The 15,270-nt window shown below is 27.4% G+C and overlaps 1 protein-coding gene across 3 annotated transcripts in view; it reads left to right on the forward strand.

The window, feature by feature from the left end:
• Positions 1–15,270, forward strand: part of LOC145266351 (serine protease svh-1-like) — a 228,974-nt gene that overhangs the window by 125,183 nt on the left and 88,521 nt on the right. For all 3 annotated transcript variants that reach the window (XM_080121964.1, XM_080121966.1, XM_080121965.1), the window contains 4 exons: positions 6,260–6,451; positions 7,571–7,689; positions 11,628–11,820; positions 13,806–13,866. In XM_080121964.1, coding sequence (XP_079978090.1) covers positions 6,260–6,451; positions 7,571–7,689; positions 11,628–11,820; positions 13,806–13,866 — 565 coding nt within the window. The remainder of the gene's footprint in view (positions 1–6,259; positions 6,452–7,570; positions 7,690–11,627; positions 11,821–13,805; positions 13,867–15,270) is intronic.

A 15,270-nucleotide genomic window follows, 5' to 3' on the forward strand; every position in this document is an offset into this window, starting at 1 on the left:
AAATAAAAACATAATAATAAATACAAACAATAATAAATAAAAACATAATAATAAATAAAAACAATAATAAATAAAAAAATAATAATAAATTAAAACAATAATAAATAAAAAAATAATAATAAATAAAAAACATAATAATAAATAAAAACAGAATACTAAACAAAAACATAATAATAAATAAAAACATAATAATAAATAAAAACATAATAATAAATAAAAACATAATAATAAATAAAAACATAATAATAAATAAAAAACATAATAATAAATAAAAACATAATAATAAATAAAAACATAATAATAAATAAAAAACATAATAATAAATAAAAACATAATAATAAATAAATACATAATAAAAAATAAAAACATACTAATAAATAAAAAACATAATAATAAATAAAAATATAATAATAAAAAAACATAATACTAAAAAAACATAATAATAAATAAAAACATAATACTAAAAAACATAATACTAAATAAAAACATAATACTAAATAAAAACATATAATAATAAATAAAAACATAATAATAAATAAAAACATAATAATAAATAAAAAAACATAATAATAAACAAAAACATAATAATAAATAAAAACGTAATACTAAATAAAAATATAATAATAAATAAAAACGTAATAATAAATAAAAAACATAATAAAAAATAAAAACATAATAATAAATAAAAACATAATAATAAATAAAAACATAATAATAAATAAAAACATAATAATAAATAAAAACATAATACTAAATAAAAACATAATAATAAATAAAAACATAATAATAAATAAAAACATAATAATAAATAAAAAACATAATAATAAATAAAAACATAATACTAACTAAAAACATAATAATAAATAAAAACATAATACTAAATAAAAACATAATAATAAATAAAAACATAATAATAAATAAAAAACATAATAATAAATAAAAACATAATAATAAATAAAAATATAATAATAAATAAAAAAATTAATAATAAATAAAAACATAATAATAAATAAAAACATAATAATAAATAAAAAACATAATAATAAATAAAAAACATAATAATAAATAAAAACATAATAATAAATACAAACAATAATAAATAAAAACATAATAATAAATAAAAACAATAATAAATAAAAAAATAATAATAAATTAAAACAATAATAAATAAAAAAATAATAATAAATAAAAAACATAATAATAAATAAAAACAGAATACTAAACAAAAACATAATAATAAATAAAAACATAATAATAAATAAAAACATAATAATAAATAAAAACATAATAATAAATAAAAACATAATAATAAATAAAAAACATAATAATAAATAAAAACATAATAATAAATAAAAGCATAATAATAAATAAAAACATAATACTAAATAAAAATATAATAATAAATAAAAACATACTAATAAATAAAAAACATAATAATAAATAAAAACATAATAATAAATAAAAACAATAATAAATAAAAACATAAAAATAAATAAAAACATAATAATAAATAAAAACATAATAATAAATAAAAACAATAATAAATAAAAAAATAATAATAAATAAAAGCAATTATAAATAAAAAAATAATAATAAATAAAATATAATACTAAATAAAAACATAATACTAAATAAAAACATAATAATAAATAAAAACAATAATAAATAAAAACATAAAAATAAATAAAAACATAATAATAAATAAAAACATAATAATAAATAAAAACAATAATAAATAAAAAAATAATAATAAATAAAAGCAATTATAAATAAAAAAATAATAATAAATAAAATATAATACTAAATAAAAACATAATACTAAATAAAAACATAATATTAAATAAAAACATAATAATAAAAAAAACATAATAATAAATAAAAACATAATAATAAATAAAAAACATAATACTAAAAAACATAATACTAAATAAAAACATAATACTAAATAAAAACATATAATAATAAATAAAAACATAATAATAAATAAAAACATAATAATAAATAAAAACATAATAATACATAAAAACATAATAATAAATAAAAACATAATAATAAATAAAAACATAATAATAAATAAAAGCATAATAATAAATAAAAATATAATACTAAATAAAAACATAATAATAAATAAAAACATAATAATAAATAAAAAACATAATAATAAATAAAAACATAATAATAAATAAAAACAATAATAAATAAAAACATAATAATAAATAAAAACATAATAATAAATAAAAACATAATAATAAATAAAAACAATAATAAATAAAAAAATAATAATAAATAAAAGCAATTATAAATAAAAAAATAATAATAAATAAAAATATAATACTAAATAAAAACATAATACTAAATAAAAACATAATAATAAATAAAAACATAATAATAAATAAAAACATAATAATAAATAACAACATAATAATAAATAAAAACATAATACTAAATAAAAACATAATAATAAATATAAACATAATAATAAATAAAAACATAATAATAAAAAAAACATAATAATAAATAAAAATATAATAATAAATAAAAACATAATAATAAATAAAAAACATAATAATAAATAAAAACATAATAATAAATAAACCATAATAATAAAAAAACATAATACTAAATAAAAACATAATAATAAATAAAAACATAATACTAAATAAAAACATAATAATAAATAAAAACATAATAATAAATAAAAAACATAATAATAAATAAAAACATAATAATAAATAAAAACATAATAATAAATAAAAACATACTAATAAATAAAAAACATAATAATAAATAAAAACATAATAATAAAAAACATAATACTAAAAAAACATAATAATAAATAAAAACATAATACTAAAAAACATAATACTAAATAAAAACATATAATAATAAATAAAAACATAATAATAAATAAAAACATAATAATAAATAAAAAAACATAATAATAAATAAAAACATAATAATAAATAAAAACATAATACTAAATAAAAATATAATAATAAATAAAAACGTAATAATAAATAAAAAACATAATAAAAAATAAAAACATAATAATAAATAAAAACATAATAATAAATAAAAACATAATAATAAATAAAAACATAATACTAAATAAAAATATAAGAATAAATAAAAACGTAATAATAAATAAAAAACATAATACTAAATAAAAATATAATAATAAATAAAAACATAATAATAAATAAAAACATAATAATAAATAAAAACATAATAATAAATAAACACATAATACTAAATAAAAATATAATAATAAATAAAAACATAATAATAAATAAAAACTTAATAATAAATAAAAAACATAATAATAAATAAAAACATAATACTAAATAAAAACATAATAATAAATAAAAACATAATACTAAATAAAAACATAATAATAAATAAAAACATAATAATAAATAAAAAACATAATAATAAATAAAAACATAATAATAAAAAAAACATAATAATAAATAAAAACATAATAATAAATAAAAACATAATAATAAATAAAAACATAATAATAAATAAAAAACATAATAATAAATAAAAAACATAATAATAAATAAAAACATAATAATAAATAAAAACAATAATAAATAAAAACATAATAATAAATAAAAACAATAATAAATAAAAAAATAATAATAAATTAAAACAATAATAAATAAAAAAATATTAATAAATAAAAAACATAATAATAAATAAAAACATAATACTAAATAAAAACATAATAATAAATAAAAACATAATAATAAATAAAAACAAAATAATAAATAAAAACATAATAATAAATAAAAACATAATAATAAATAAAAACATAATAATAAATAAAAGCATAATAATTAATAAAAACATAATACTAAATAAAAACATAATAATAAATAAAAACATAATAATAAATAAAAAACATAATAATAAATAAAAACATAATAATAAATAAAAACAATAATAAATAAAAACATAATAATAAATAAAAACATAATAATAAATAAAAACATAATAATAAATAAAAACAATCATAAATAAAAAAATAATAATAAATAAAAGCAATTATAAATAAAAAATAATAATAAATAAAATATAATACTAAATAAAAACATAATACTAAATAAAAACATAATAATAAATAAAAACATAATAATAAATAAAAACATAATAATAAATAAACACATAATACTAAATAAAAACATAATAATAAATAAAAACATAATACTAAATAAAAACATAATAATAAATATAAACATAATAATAAATAAAAACATTATAATAAAAAAAACATAATAATAAATAAAAATATAATAATAAATAAAAACATAATAATAAATAAAAAACATAATAATAAATAAAAAACATAATAATAAATAAAAACATAATAATAAATAAACCATAATAATAAAAACACATAATACTAAATAAAAACATAATAATAAATAAAAACATAATACTAAATAAAAACATAATAATAAATAAAAACATAATAATAAATAAAAAACATAATAATAAATAAAAACATAATAATAAATAAAAACATAATAATAAATAAAAAACATAATAATAAATAAAAACATAATAATAAATAAAAACATAATAATAAATAAAAAACATAATAATAAATAAAAAACATAATAATAAATAAAAACATAATAATAAATAAAAACAATAATAAATAAAAACATAATAATAAATAAAAACAATAATAAATAAAAAAATAATAATAAATAAAAACAATAATAAATAAAAAAATAATAATAAATAAAAAACATAATAATAAATAAAAACATAATACTAAATAAAAACATAATAATAAATAAAAACATAATAATAAATAAAAACATAATAATAAATAAAAACAATAATAAATAAAAACATAATAATAAATAAAAACAATAATAAATAAAAAATAATAATAAATAAAAAACATAATAATAAAGAAAAACATAATACTAAATAAAAACATAATAATAAATAAAAACATAATAATAAATAAAAACATAATAATAAATAAAAACAATAACAAATAAAAACATAATAATAAATAAAAACATAATTATAAATAAAAAATATAATACTAAATAAAAATATAATAATAAATAAAAAAACATAATAATAAATAAAAACATAACAATAAATAAAAAACATAACAATAAATAAAAAAACATAATAATAATGAAAAAACATTATAATAAATAAAAAACATAACACAGTTACAGTTTATAGATCACCTTCTCAGCTATATTGTGAAAAATTGTTTCAATTTTCGTTCAGTCAAACAAAAGTTTTGATGAATTTAGTGGTGTTCAAAATCGTAAAATATGTAAGGAGGTGAGCGACGTTTTTTTATGACAGGTTTCAATAGTAACCACGTCGCTTCAGGGACCAGTGTTGCTACTAATTCACTGCTGCCCCGAAAAGAGAAGTAACAAGTGAAACAAAGAGAATGAAAGAATGAAAGGGAGATAATTGGGTTATTTTATTGAAAGCCGATGAGTAACGTACATTGTTATTACATATGGGTATGTTACACTGATGTGGGCAAAAAAAATAAGACTGAAATTAAATAAAGAACAAGTAAATTAATTGGAAGTCTGGAAAAATCATGGATTACAATAGAAAATGCGAACATGAAAAGTAATATGGTTAAGCTTAAACATGGAAAAGTAAAGGACAAGTTGTTAAAACTGGAAAAGAAAAGGACAACATATTCTAATAAAAAATATAATAAATTTATAACTTAAAATATTGCAGCATTAAGATTTTTTTAAAATTCAATTTATAACATTATATAATCAATTCTTAATGCTGCAATATTTTAGCTATAAATTTATTATATTTTTTACTAGAATATCTTGTTCTATAAATTTTACTAGAATATCTTGTGCTATAAATTTATTATATTTTTTACTAGAATATCTTGTTCTTTTCTTTTCCAGTTTTAACAACTAGTCCTTTACTTTTCCATGTTTAAGCTTAACCATATTGCTCTTCATGCTCGCATTTTTCTATTGTAATATAAAATGTATATTAATTACGTACAATACATATGATCCAATATATGTGTATCAGTCTTATATAATCTGTGTATTAACCTAATATAATCTGAGTTTAATCTAATTGTATATTAATCTAATATAATTTGTGTATTAATTTAATATAATGTACATTTAATCTAATAAAATCTATGTATTAATCTAGAGTAATAAATGCATATAATTTAAATATAATCTGTTTTTCTTTATTTGTCTATTCCTTTCTCCTTCAGGTTGGGAACCTCAATCGCAGTTTCCGAAGCCGAGCAACAAGCCCTTGCAAAGATGCGTAGCCTTGTCGAATACATTTAATTATAACCGAGAGACCTTCATGACAGAGTATTTCTACTGGGATAATGTCAATTGCAACAGGGTCGCTAATTTTATTTGTGAAACGGAAAAGGCCTCGCCAAATACTACCGTAGGTAAGCGTCTGGGGAAAATTTTTATGGTATTGTTATGAACAAGGATTGAAGGATTGTCTATTAGCTGGAAAGTTCCATGGTTCAAATGCTACTGTGGATTCATTTCGTATGGTGACTGTCTTTTGAACCTTGTCTAGGAGTGAGAAACTTGTAGCAGATGCACCAACCCAAATATGACAACAATAATCCATACATGGGCAAATGGTGGCCTCATAGAGATACAGGATACTTTCAGGCATTAATAGTTTTCTAGCATGGTAGAGAGAGCTTACCTTCTTTGCAGCAGTCCTGACAATCCTCTCAATGTATCTGTTCCAGTTCATGTTCCCTGTGAACGTTAGGTCAAGGAGTTTGAAAGAAATACATTCACATAATGTGTCTTCAGCCATAGCTATTGGTGGTTGAGAAGGTTTCTTGTAATTATTGAAGGAAACAAGTTTAGTCTTGGCAGTATTGAATGTGACCATCCATTTTTATCCCCATTCAACCACAGATTGGAGGTCTGTTTCTAGTGTTTTTGCCAATTTCTTTAGATATGCGTTCATTTGTTTTCCCCTTGTGCCTGTTATAGAGCGTGGTGTCATCAGCAAATATACCCATCTCAGAAACAATTTTATCAGGGAAGTAATTTATGAATATTAGGAATAATAAAGGTCCAAGGATCGACCCCTGAGGTACTCCTGCATTTATATCATATTGTTTGGATGTACAACCATCGAGGACAACCTGGATTCTTTTCTTATTTAAGAAAGATATAATCATGTTAAGTACTCGTCCAGTAATACTGTATGATCTGATTTTCCTGAGAAGACCCTCATGCCAAACCCTGTCAAAAGCCTTAGCTATATCGAGGGCTAGCGCTCTACCCTCCCCTGCTTTGTTCAGTGAATGGTATATACGTTCAGAGATACAATAAGGATATCAGCTGTAGAACGAGCTTGTCTACATCCGTATTGTTGGTCAGTCAAAAGTTTAGCAGCTGTAAGGTGATGGACTAGAGCTTGGTTTATTATGGACTCAAATATTTTGGCGAAAAGCGGGAGGCGATAATTTGAACCTTGTCTTTAAACAATTTTTTTGTTTCTTATTTTTAGATTTATTATTTCATCTCTCTTACAGACTGTTACCATGGAAACGGTACTGATTACAGAGGTACCAGGGCAGTATCCACAAAGGGTAGTCATTGTCTCAAATGGTCGAAATCCAGAAAGATCAACCCTAGAACCCACCCAGATAAAGTAAGTTTTAAGCCTTTTCTCAAGACTTCACACCCAAAATTACACTGTCAAAATTACACTGCCAAAATTACACTGTCAAAATTACACTGTCAAACTCATAACAAGTTCAATAAAAGTCAAGTACGTCATAGGATGGAATACTGTTGCCGCATCTGGGCAGGAGCTTCTTGGAGTACCCTATCCTCCCTTTACAGAGTTCAAAACCGACTTCGTAATCTAGTAGGTGATGCCCTTTTCTCGTCTCTGCAACCTTTTTAGGATTTACAAATAATAATGGAATCTTTCACTTATTATAAAGACCAGGAGAATATGTCCTTCAGCGTACAAGCTTCTTTCTTAGAACTGCACACCTGTGGAACTCTCTTCCATTTGCCTGCTTCCCAGCTAACTACAACTTGGTTGTCTTCAACTCCAACATAAACAAATTCTTGATGAACCACCCCTTTAAGTAATCCAATTTACCAAACTTCCATTAATAACGACTACTACGATATTGTCCTATTGACTACTGTACACTCTATAACCCTTATCCTCGAGTGGCCCCCGGGCCTTGATAAGTGGTGAATCCTATGTAAAAAAAAAGAAGCCATGTGAAGTCGGACTGATGTATAACCACAGTCTTTATTTGTGTTTACATTTCTGTTCAATATACAGGGTGAAACGATGAAATTGTCGCCCTAGAAAAGACGACATGATTCCATTTCTGTTTGATGAAAACCGGTTTTCGTTTGTTGATGCAGACCATCTAATAGTTGGCCAGTTGGGTACAAATCCCAAGAGCGATAGGAGCCTTCTATCATATCTGAAAGTGACACAATGTTCGACAAGCGCGATTGGAGATGCGCCGCTGTACAACACATGCGCTCTACCGATCCAAGTTGTGACAACAGGACCATTGCCAGCACCCTCAAAATCTGGATGTGCTGAATAGTGTGGTGATCCCTTGGTGCAATCAGGTGGCAACGGAACTCGGCACTGGTCGACAAGTCGAAGAAGGAATGCTATGACTTTGTACCCTTCTCTCACTGCCACCCACCTCCTCCCCTGACCTGATCCCACTGGACTACTTCGTTTGGTCATATGTCGAGAACATCACCAACATGACCTCCCACAACATCAAAGCCAGCCGGGTATTCACTGAGATCCTGCCGGCGCTTTTGGAAAAGGCATGCTCCCAGTTCCAGACCTGTATTAAAACAGTGATTGAGGCTGAAGGCGGCTACATTGAATAGATGTCACCTCTATTACATTGATTTTTTTTTTTTCAGTGAAAGTTTTAAAATAAAGCTGTAGTGTTGTCGTTTTAGGGCGACAAATGTATCTTTCCGCCCTGTACATTTAATTTGCGATTTATCTTGCCTTTTGCTAGAATTTATTTACAGGGTGTTCCAAAAGTCTTGGGAACATTTTGACATTGAATATCCTGAGAACTATTAAAGATTACAAATATTCATGAAAAACTTGTAATCTCAAGTTTTTCATGGAATGTTCAAAGATGTTTAACGTGAGCACCATTGGTCACATGACACACATCAAGCCGGCAATCCAGTTCTTGCCAAACGCGTCCCAGCATTGCGTTGTCAATGGTTGCAACAGCTTCTTTTATTCAGGTCTTTAACTCATCCATGTGTCTTAGAATGGGAGGCACATAGACCAGTTCTTTCACAAACCCCCTAAAAAAGTCACAGGGTGTGAGATCTAGAGATCTGGGGCATCAGGGTATGGGATCGTGATCATCTTATCCAGATGGGCCAATCCATTTGTCTGGCAGTGTTGTGTTCAGAAACTGTCTAACCCTGAGGTTCCAGTGTGGTTGTGCCCCAATCATGTTGGAAAATACAATCATCTTTCTCACTTGGCCTTCGGGTTGGGATCAAAGTGTAGTATCTGTTCCGGCAGATACTGCAAGCTATGACTAGCTATGACTAGCTATGACTAGCAAAGACCAGATGTGGGGGCAACCCCACATGCCTGACCTTTAACTAGCTCCCATTTCCCACCTCTCGGGAGCTGGTCCCCTTTTTCCCTTCCCCCTCCCTTCACTCCTCACATTAAAAATTGGCCTTGTGCCTAATTTGCTCGGTGGGGGAGCAAATAAATACCATCTGTTCCGGCAGATACTGCACTTAAGATAATTTGTACCAGTCAATGGAGGGGAAACCCTCTATACTGGGACAATTATTATTTTTGGTAACCAGAGTGCCCCCCCCCCCTTTTTGCCTACTTTTAGGGGAGCTGGTTTTTACCTCACATTAAAAACGGCCTTGTGCCTAATTTGCTCTGTGGGGGAGCAAATAAATGCCATCTGTTCCAGCAGATGCTGCAAGCTATGACTAGCTATGACTAGCAAAGACCAGATGTGGGGGCAACCCCACATGCCTGACCATTAACCAGCTCCCATTTCCCACCTCTCGGGAGCTGGTCCCCTTTTTCCCTTCCCCCTCCCTTCACTCCTCACATTAAAAATCGGCCTTGTGCCTAATTTGCTCGCTGGGGGAGCAAATAAACACCATCTGTTCCGGCAGATACTGCAACCAAAGACCATATGTGGGGGCAACTCCACATATAAGACCTTGGTCAATGTAGGGGCAACCCTTCATACCAATTGTCACTATCCAGCTCCCCTACTCCCCGGGGAGTTGGTCCCCATTTCCCCTTCACTCCTCACTTTAAAAATCGGCCTTGTGCCTAATTTGCTCAGTGGGGGAGCAAATAAATACCATCTGTTCCGGCAGATACTGCAAGCAAAGACCATATGTGGGGGTGACCCCACATATAAGACCTTGGTCAATGTAGGGGCAACCCTTCATACCAATTGTCACTATCCAGCTCCCCTATTCCCCGGGGAGTTGGTCCCCATTTCCCCTTCACTCCTCACATTAAAAATCGGCCTTGTGCCTAATTTGCTCGGTGGGGGAGCAAATAAATACCATCTGTTCCGGCAGATGCTGCAAGCTATGACTAGCAAAGACCAGATGTGGGGGCAACCCTACATGCCTGACCTTTAACCAGTTCCCATTTCCCACCTCTCGGGAGCTGGTCCCCTTTTTCCATTCCCCCTCCCTTCACTCCTCACATTAAAAATCGGCCTTGTGCCTAATTTGCTCGGTGGGGGAGCAAATAAATACCATCTGTTCCGGCAGATACTGCAAGCAAAGACCATATGTGTGGGCAACCTCACATATAAGACCTTGGTCAATATAGGGGCAACCCTTCATACCAATTGTCACTATCCAGCTCCCCTACTCCCCGGGAGTTGGTCCCCATTTCCCCTTCACTCCTCACATTAAAAATCGGCCTTGTGCCTAATTTGCTTGGTGGGGGAGCAAATAAATACCATCTGTTCCGGCAGATACTGCAAGCAAAGACCATATGTGGGGGTGACCCCACATATAAGACCTTGGTCAATGTAGGGGCAACCCTTCATACCAATTGTCACTATCCAGCTCCCCTATTCCCCGGGGAGCTGGTCCCCATTTCCCCTTCACTCCTCACATTAAAAATCGGCCTTGTGCCTAATTTGCTCGGTGGGGGAGCAAATAAATACCATCTGTTCTTCGGGTGCTGCACTTCCATTTCTTGTTCTCTTTCGGTGGAGGGGCGGTCCTTCACGACTGAGACAATTTTTATTTTTGTACCTTTTCTCCACATTAAAAAACTCTGTCCCGTGGGGAGGCATAGTAAATAGGCTCACTCAAGCAGATATTAGGACTTGAAATGTGCCAAAGACTTTTGGAACACCCTGTATTTTGTTTCCATTAAATATAGTTGTGTGTTTCTTCTGGCCCATTACGGGACCAATGCAGTCCATAAAAATTTTTTAGATATATCGACTCAGTATTTTCTGAGAAAAAGTTAAATAGACAGACAGACAGACAGACAAAGAGAAATATGATATAGCTAATTTTACTATGATTTTATTTTTGTGGCATTTTCAGGGTCTGGGAGATCACAACTATTGTCGGAATCCAGATAATGACACAAGGCCATGGTGTTGGACGAACTACCGAAGAAACCTTTTTGGTTATTGCGACATACCAAAATGTCCTGACGTTCCAGTAAGTACCACTCCAGAACCGGAAATAACGCAACCCACCACTAAGACAACAACAACGCCAATTCCTTCAACAAGTACGTAAAACTTTCCTGGTTTTTCTATCCTTACAGTTGTGCATGCGGATACCCAGGTTAATGTTCAGGGTTTTAACACATCATGCAATAAATCCTGGGCCCGACAGATAGATGACACCACCCATAAAAATCCATACGAGATTTTTTTTTATAAAGTACTAACCGTCAAATGACACATGTGAAGATTTAAGCTCAATTGGGGTATTAGTTTGCAAATTACAGTAATTTAAGTGTACCTATTTACAATAGATACACTCGGGACAGAGTTAGATACCAGGGTCGTTTTTTAACGTGGAGAAAAGGTACAAAAATAAAAATTGTCTCAGTCGTGAAGGATTTCTCCTCCACTGAAAGAGAACAAGAAATGGAAGTGCTGCATCTGAAGAACAGATACTACACTTTGAGTGTAGCGACTGTTGTAAATTTTCAAAACAAATATTAGCAACAAGGGAAAGCCATCCAAAGTGAGCAAAAATGCAAACATTAGCAGGTAAGATTTTGGCCTTCATATTTTAGAATGTATTTTTTTTCATTGATACCTGAGTAAATATTAAATAGCATTATTGGTGCTTAAATATTAAATAACAACAATTCTTCCAATCAGTATGTAAACCATGAATGCATAAAGCAAATGACTCTGATTGTTACACTCTTCCTTTGGAATTCGCTTTCTTTGTCGCTTCTAAAAGCAAGTAAGTTTTCACAAGAATGTATTGACTCAAAATATTTTTAACCAATGAAAATTGTCCAAAATCTCCAAAACTAACACCTATATGTGAAAGTAATAAGCCAGTGAGAAAATAGAAACTTCTATAAGACCTGTTTAACAAAATCAGTGTTTTCCAGAATTCTCGAGTTGAGGTAGGAGGAGTACCAAATGACCCAAGCAAGTATGCTTCTTCCCACCCATGCCTTTGTTAGGGGAGGTGGGAGGCATATTGAATGGACTCAATGACTCATATACCCGCTTTCTTCATCTCGTGCATACATTCTTACACGTTAGTGACAGTCAGGCAAACAGAAATTAATTGTAGACCTTTGTGTCAAGCCTTATCAAAGGCCTTTTGACATGTCAAGAGGTATTGCTCTAGAAATCAAACTCTGCCTCCCCAGCAATAGATTCATTTATCTTGAGTGGTATTACACTCAGAAAGTCAGCTGTTGACTTTGAAGGATGAAATCCATATTGCTGAGTAGACTGTTTTTGCTGAGGTGATTTGATTGGTTGACTGTTTTTGTTTTATGGCATATCAACCCTTTTCAGGTTATTTAATGCTGAATCCAGTGATTTTGAAGAAAAATTTTTTAGTAGCATACATTTGTTTTTTTTTTTCAAGTCAGTTTCTATTTAACCCATAGTTGGGACCCTAACACGTACTACTACTTTGGGTCAGAGTGGACCTGGGAGCAATGGCAATTAAGGGGGTTTGTTTTTTAAGATACCCCAGGGTGCTTCCTGTTGTATCTCAGGTGTTTCTCCATGCACACAGCACAGATATGGTCAGATGAGATGCCGCGATTGGGTAGCTCTTTTTAGCTCCCTGACAACACAAAACCACGTGGTCGGAAGAATATCGGTAACTCGGTATATAGCATTTTCGGAAGTTACCGGTATATCAGTAACTCGGTCTGGTAGGGTTAATGCAGCTGCTGTTGTTGCTGCTGCCAGTGGCTCTGTTATAGATTGACAACTTCTTATTGATTAGAGATCCCAACAACTTACGCGTGGCGCACAGGAGACTGATTGGAAGCGCTTTTAACATCGACTGAGCAGCTTTGTAAAAGTGGTCAATTATGACTGGACAGAGATCTTATAGTAGCAGTAGTAGTAGTATAATTGTTCCAGTTGTCTGCTAGACTGGAGCAGAACAGTCATAGCAAAGGTTTGAATAACAATATTTTTGTGCTTCGCAGCTAACAGATCTGCTACCAGATTGAACCCTACATGGTCATCAATAATTTTCTCTCTAAATTTTGCTTTCCAGCTACGCCTGAACAGTCCATATATTGTCCAAAGGACGAGATGTACTGCCCCTCCTCTGGCAAGTAAGTATGAAATAATTTTACTCATGATGAATGCAATTTTATCGTAAACTAGCAGGGACATCCTGCGTTGCCTGGTCGTAAAATACGCTCAAATATGATATTTAAATTTGTCCAGACTTCGTATATATCATTATAGAATCCATTATTTCATATTATATTATACACAATATATAGTCATGATTTCAAAAGTAAGAAAAAAATAATATGATTTGAGTGCCATCAGTTAGAATCGAAACCGAAACCAAAGCATAACAAAATATAATTCAGAATTTTTGAGATGAGATGTATTATTTTGATTAATCGGAAAATTATTCTCATCTTGGGTGTTATTAGCATAATGTTTCGGTCGCTGTACCCTGCGACCTTCTTCAGTCATTTTTACTATTTCTTCATCATTTTTTATTAGACTGAATGTATATTGTTTTAAAATTTGGCTTTTTTTTTTTTTTACGCTATGTTTTTGAATACTGTGCTTACATTCGAATGAACTATGTTTTTGGCCGCCATATTTTTTGTAAGAGCGTAAAAAAAGGCCAAATTTGGCCTTAAAAAGGCCAATCTGCAAACCTTAGAAAGGCCAACTTTTAAAAACAATATGGCGACCTCGAATGTCGTATATTTAGTCTAATAAAAAATGATGAAAAAATAATAAAATTTTTTTTTTTCTGGGTTTATATCAGCCTTTGGCTCTAATGTGTTTTATATAAAAATAAATAGATTTTATAAATTTTTGTTTGTAAAATAATTTACGCCACTAATCTACACATTTACCGGGGATACTTATGTTCTCTTAGCTGCTCATTTTCTTCTTTACTAGGTACGGGCAAAATGAATGCCGATGCTCAAAATGTACACACATTTTGCCCCCTCCCTTTACTTTAAAAAATCACTAAAATCAGGAAATTAACTAATTTTAATGAAACTTTCAGTATTTATCAAATAATGATCGCGGAATATAATGAACTAATTATTTTTTATTTAAATCTTAGTAGAAATGTATTATTTTATTAAAAAAAAAAAATACCTTTACTAAAGTTATGGTTTTCAGTAGTAAATAAAAAACGCAAGACTTTATTTTTGCTTTTTTAAAATTTATTTTATTTTATTTTTATTTATATAAATAAAGCATCGTAATTTTTAACAATAAAAATAAAATAATTTTTATAGGAATATTACAAAAACAGCCCCTAAAGTCCGTATTAATGAATTCGATATAACTCGAAGAAAAATGAATTTCTCGAACTACCGATATTACCATTGAATTAAGCATTGCTTATTTAATATTTTCACACAAAAAATTATAATTGCAAAAAATATTTCTACTTTTTTTTTTTTTAATTACAGGTTTCGCATGATTTTTATAATTTCCTTGCTCTTTTGGCGTAACATATTTTTTATATAATA

The sequence above is a fragment of the Euprymna scolopes genome, chromosome 41, assembly GCF_053919585.1.
Source record: "Euprymna scolopes isolate OS-2025 chromosome 41, ASM5391958v1, whole genome shotgun sequence".
Classification (NCBI taxonomy): domain Eukaryota; kingdom Metazoa; phylum Mollusca; class Cephalopoda; order Sepiida; family Sepiolidae; genus Euprymna; species Euprymna scolopes.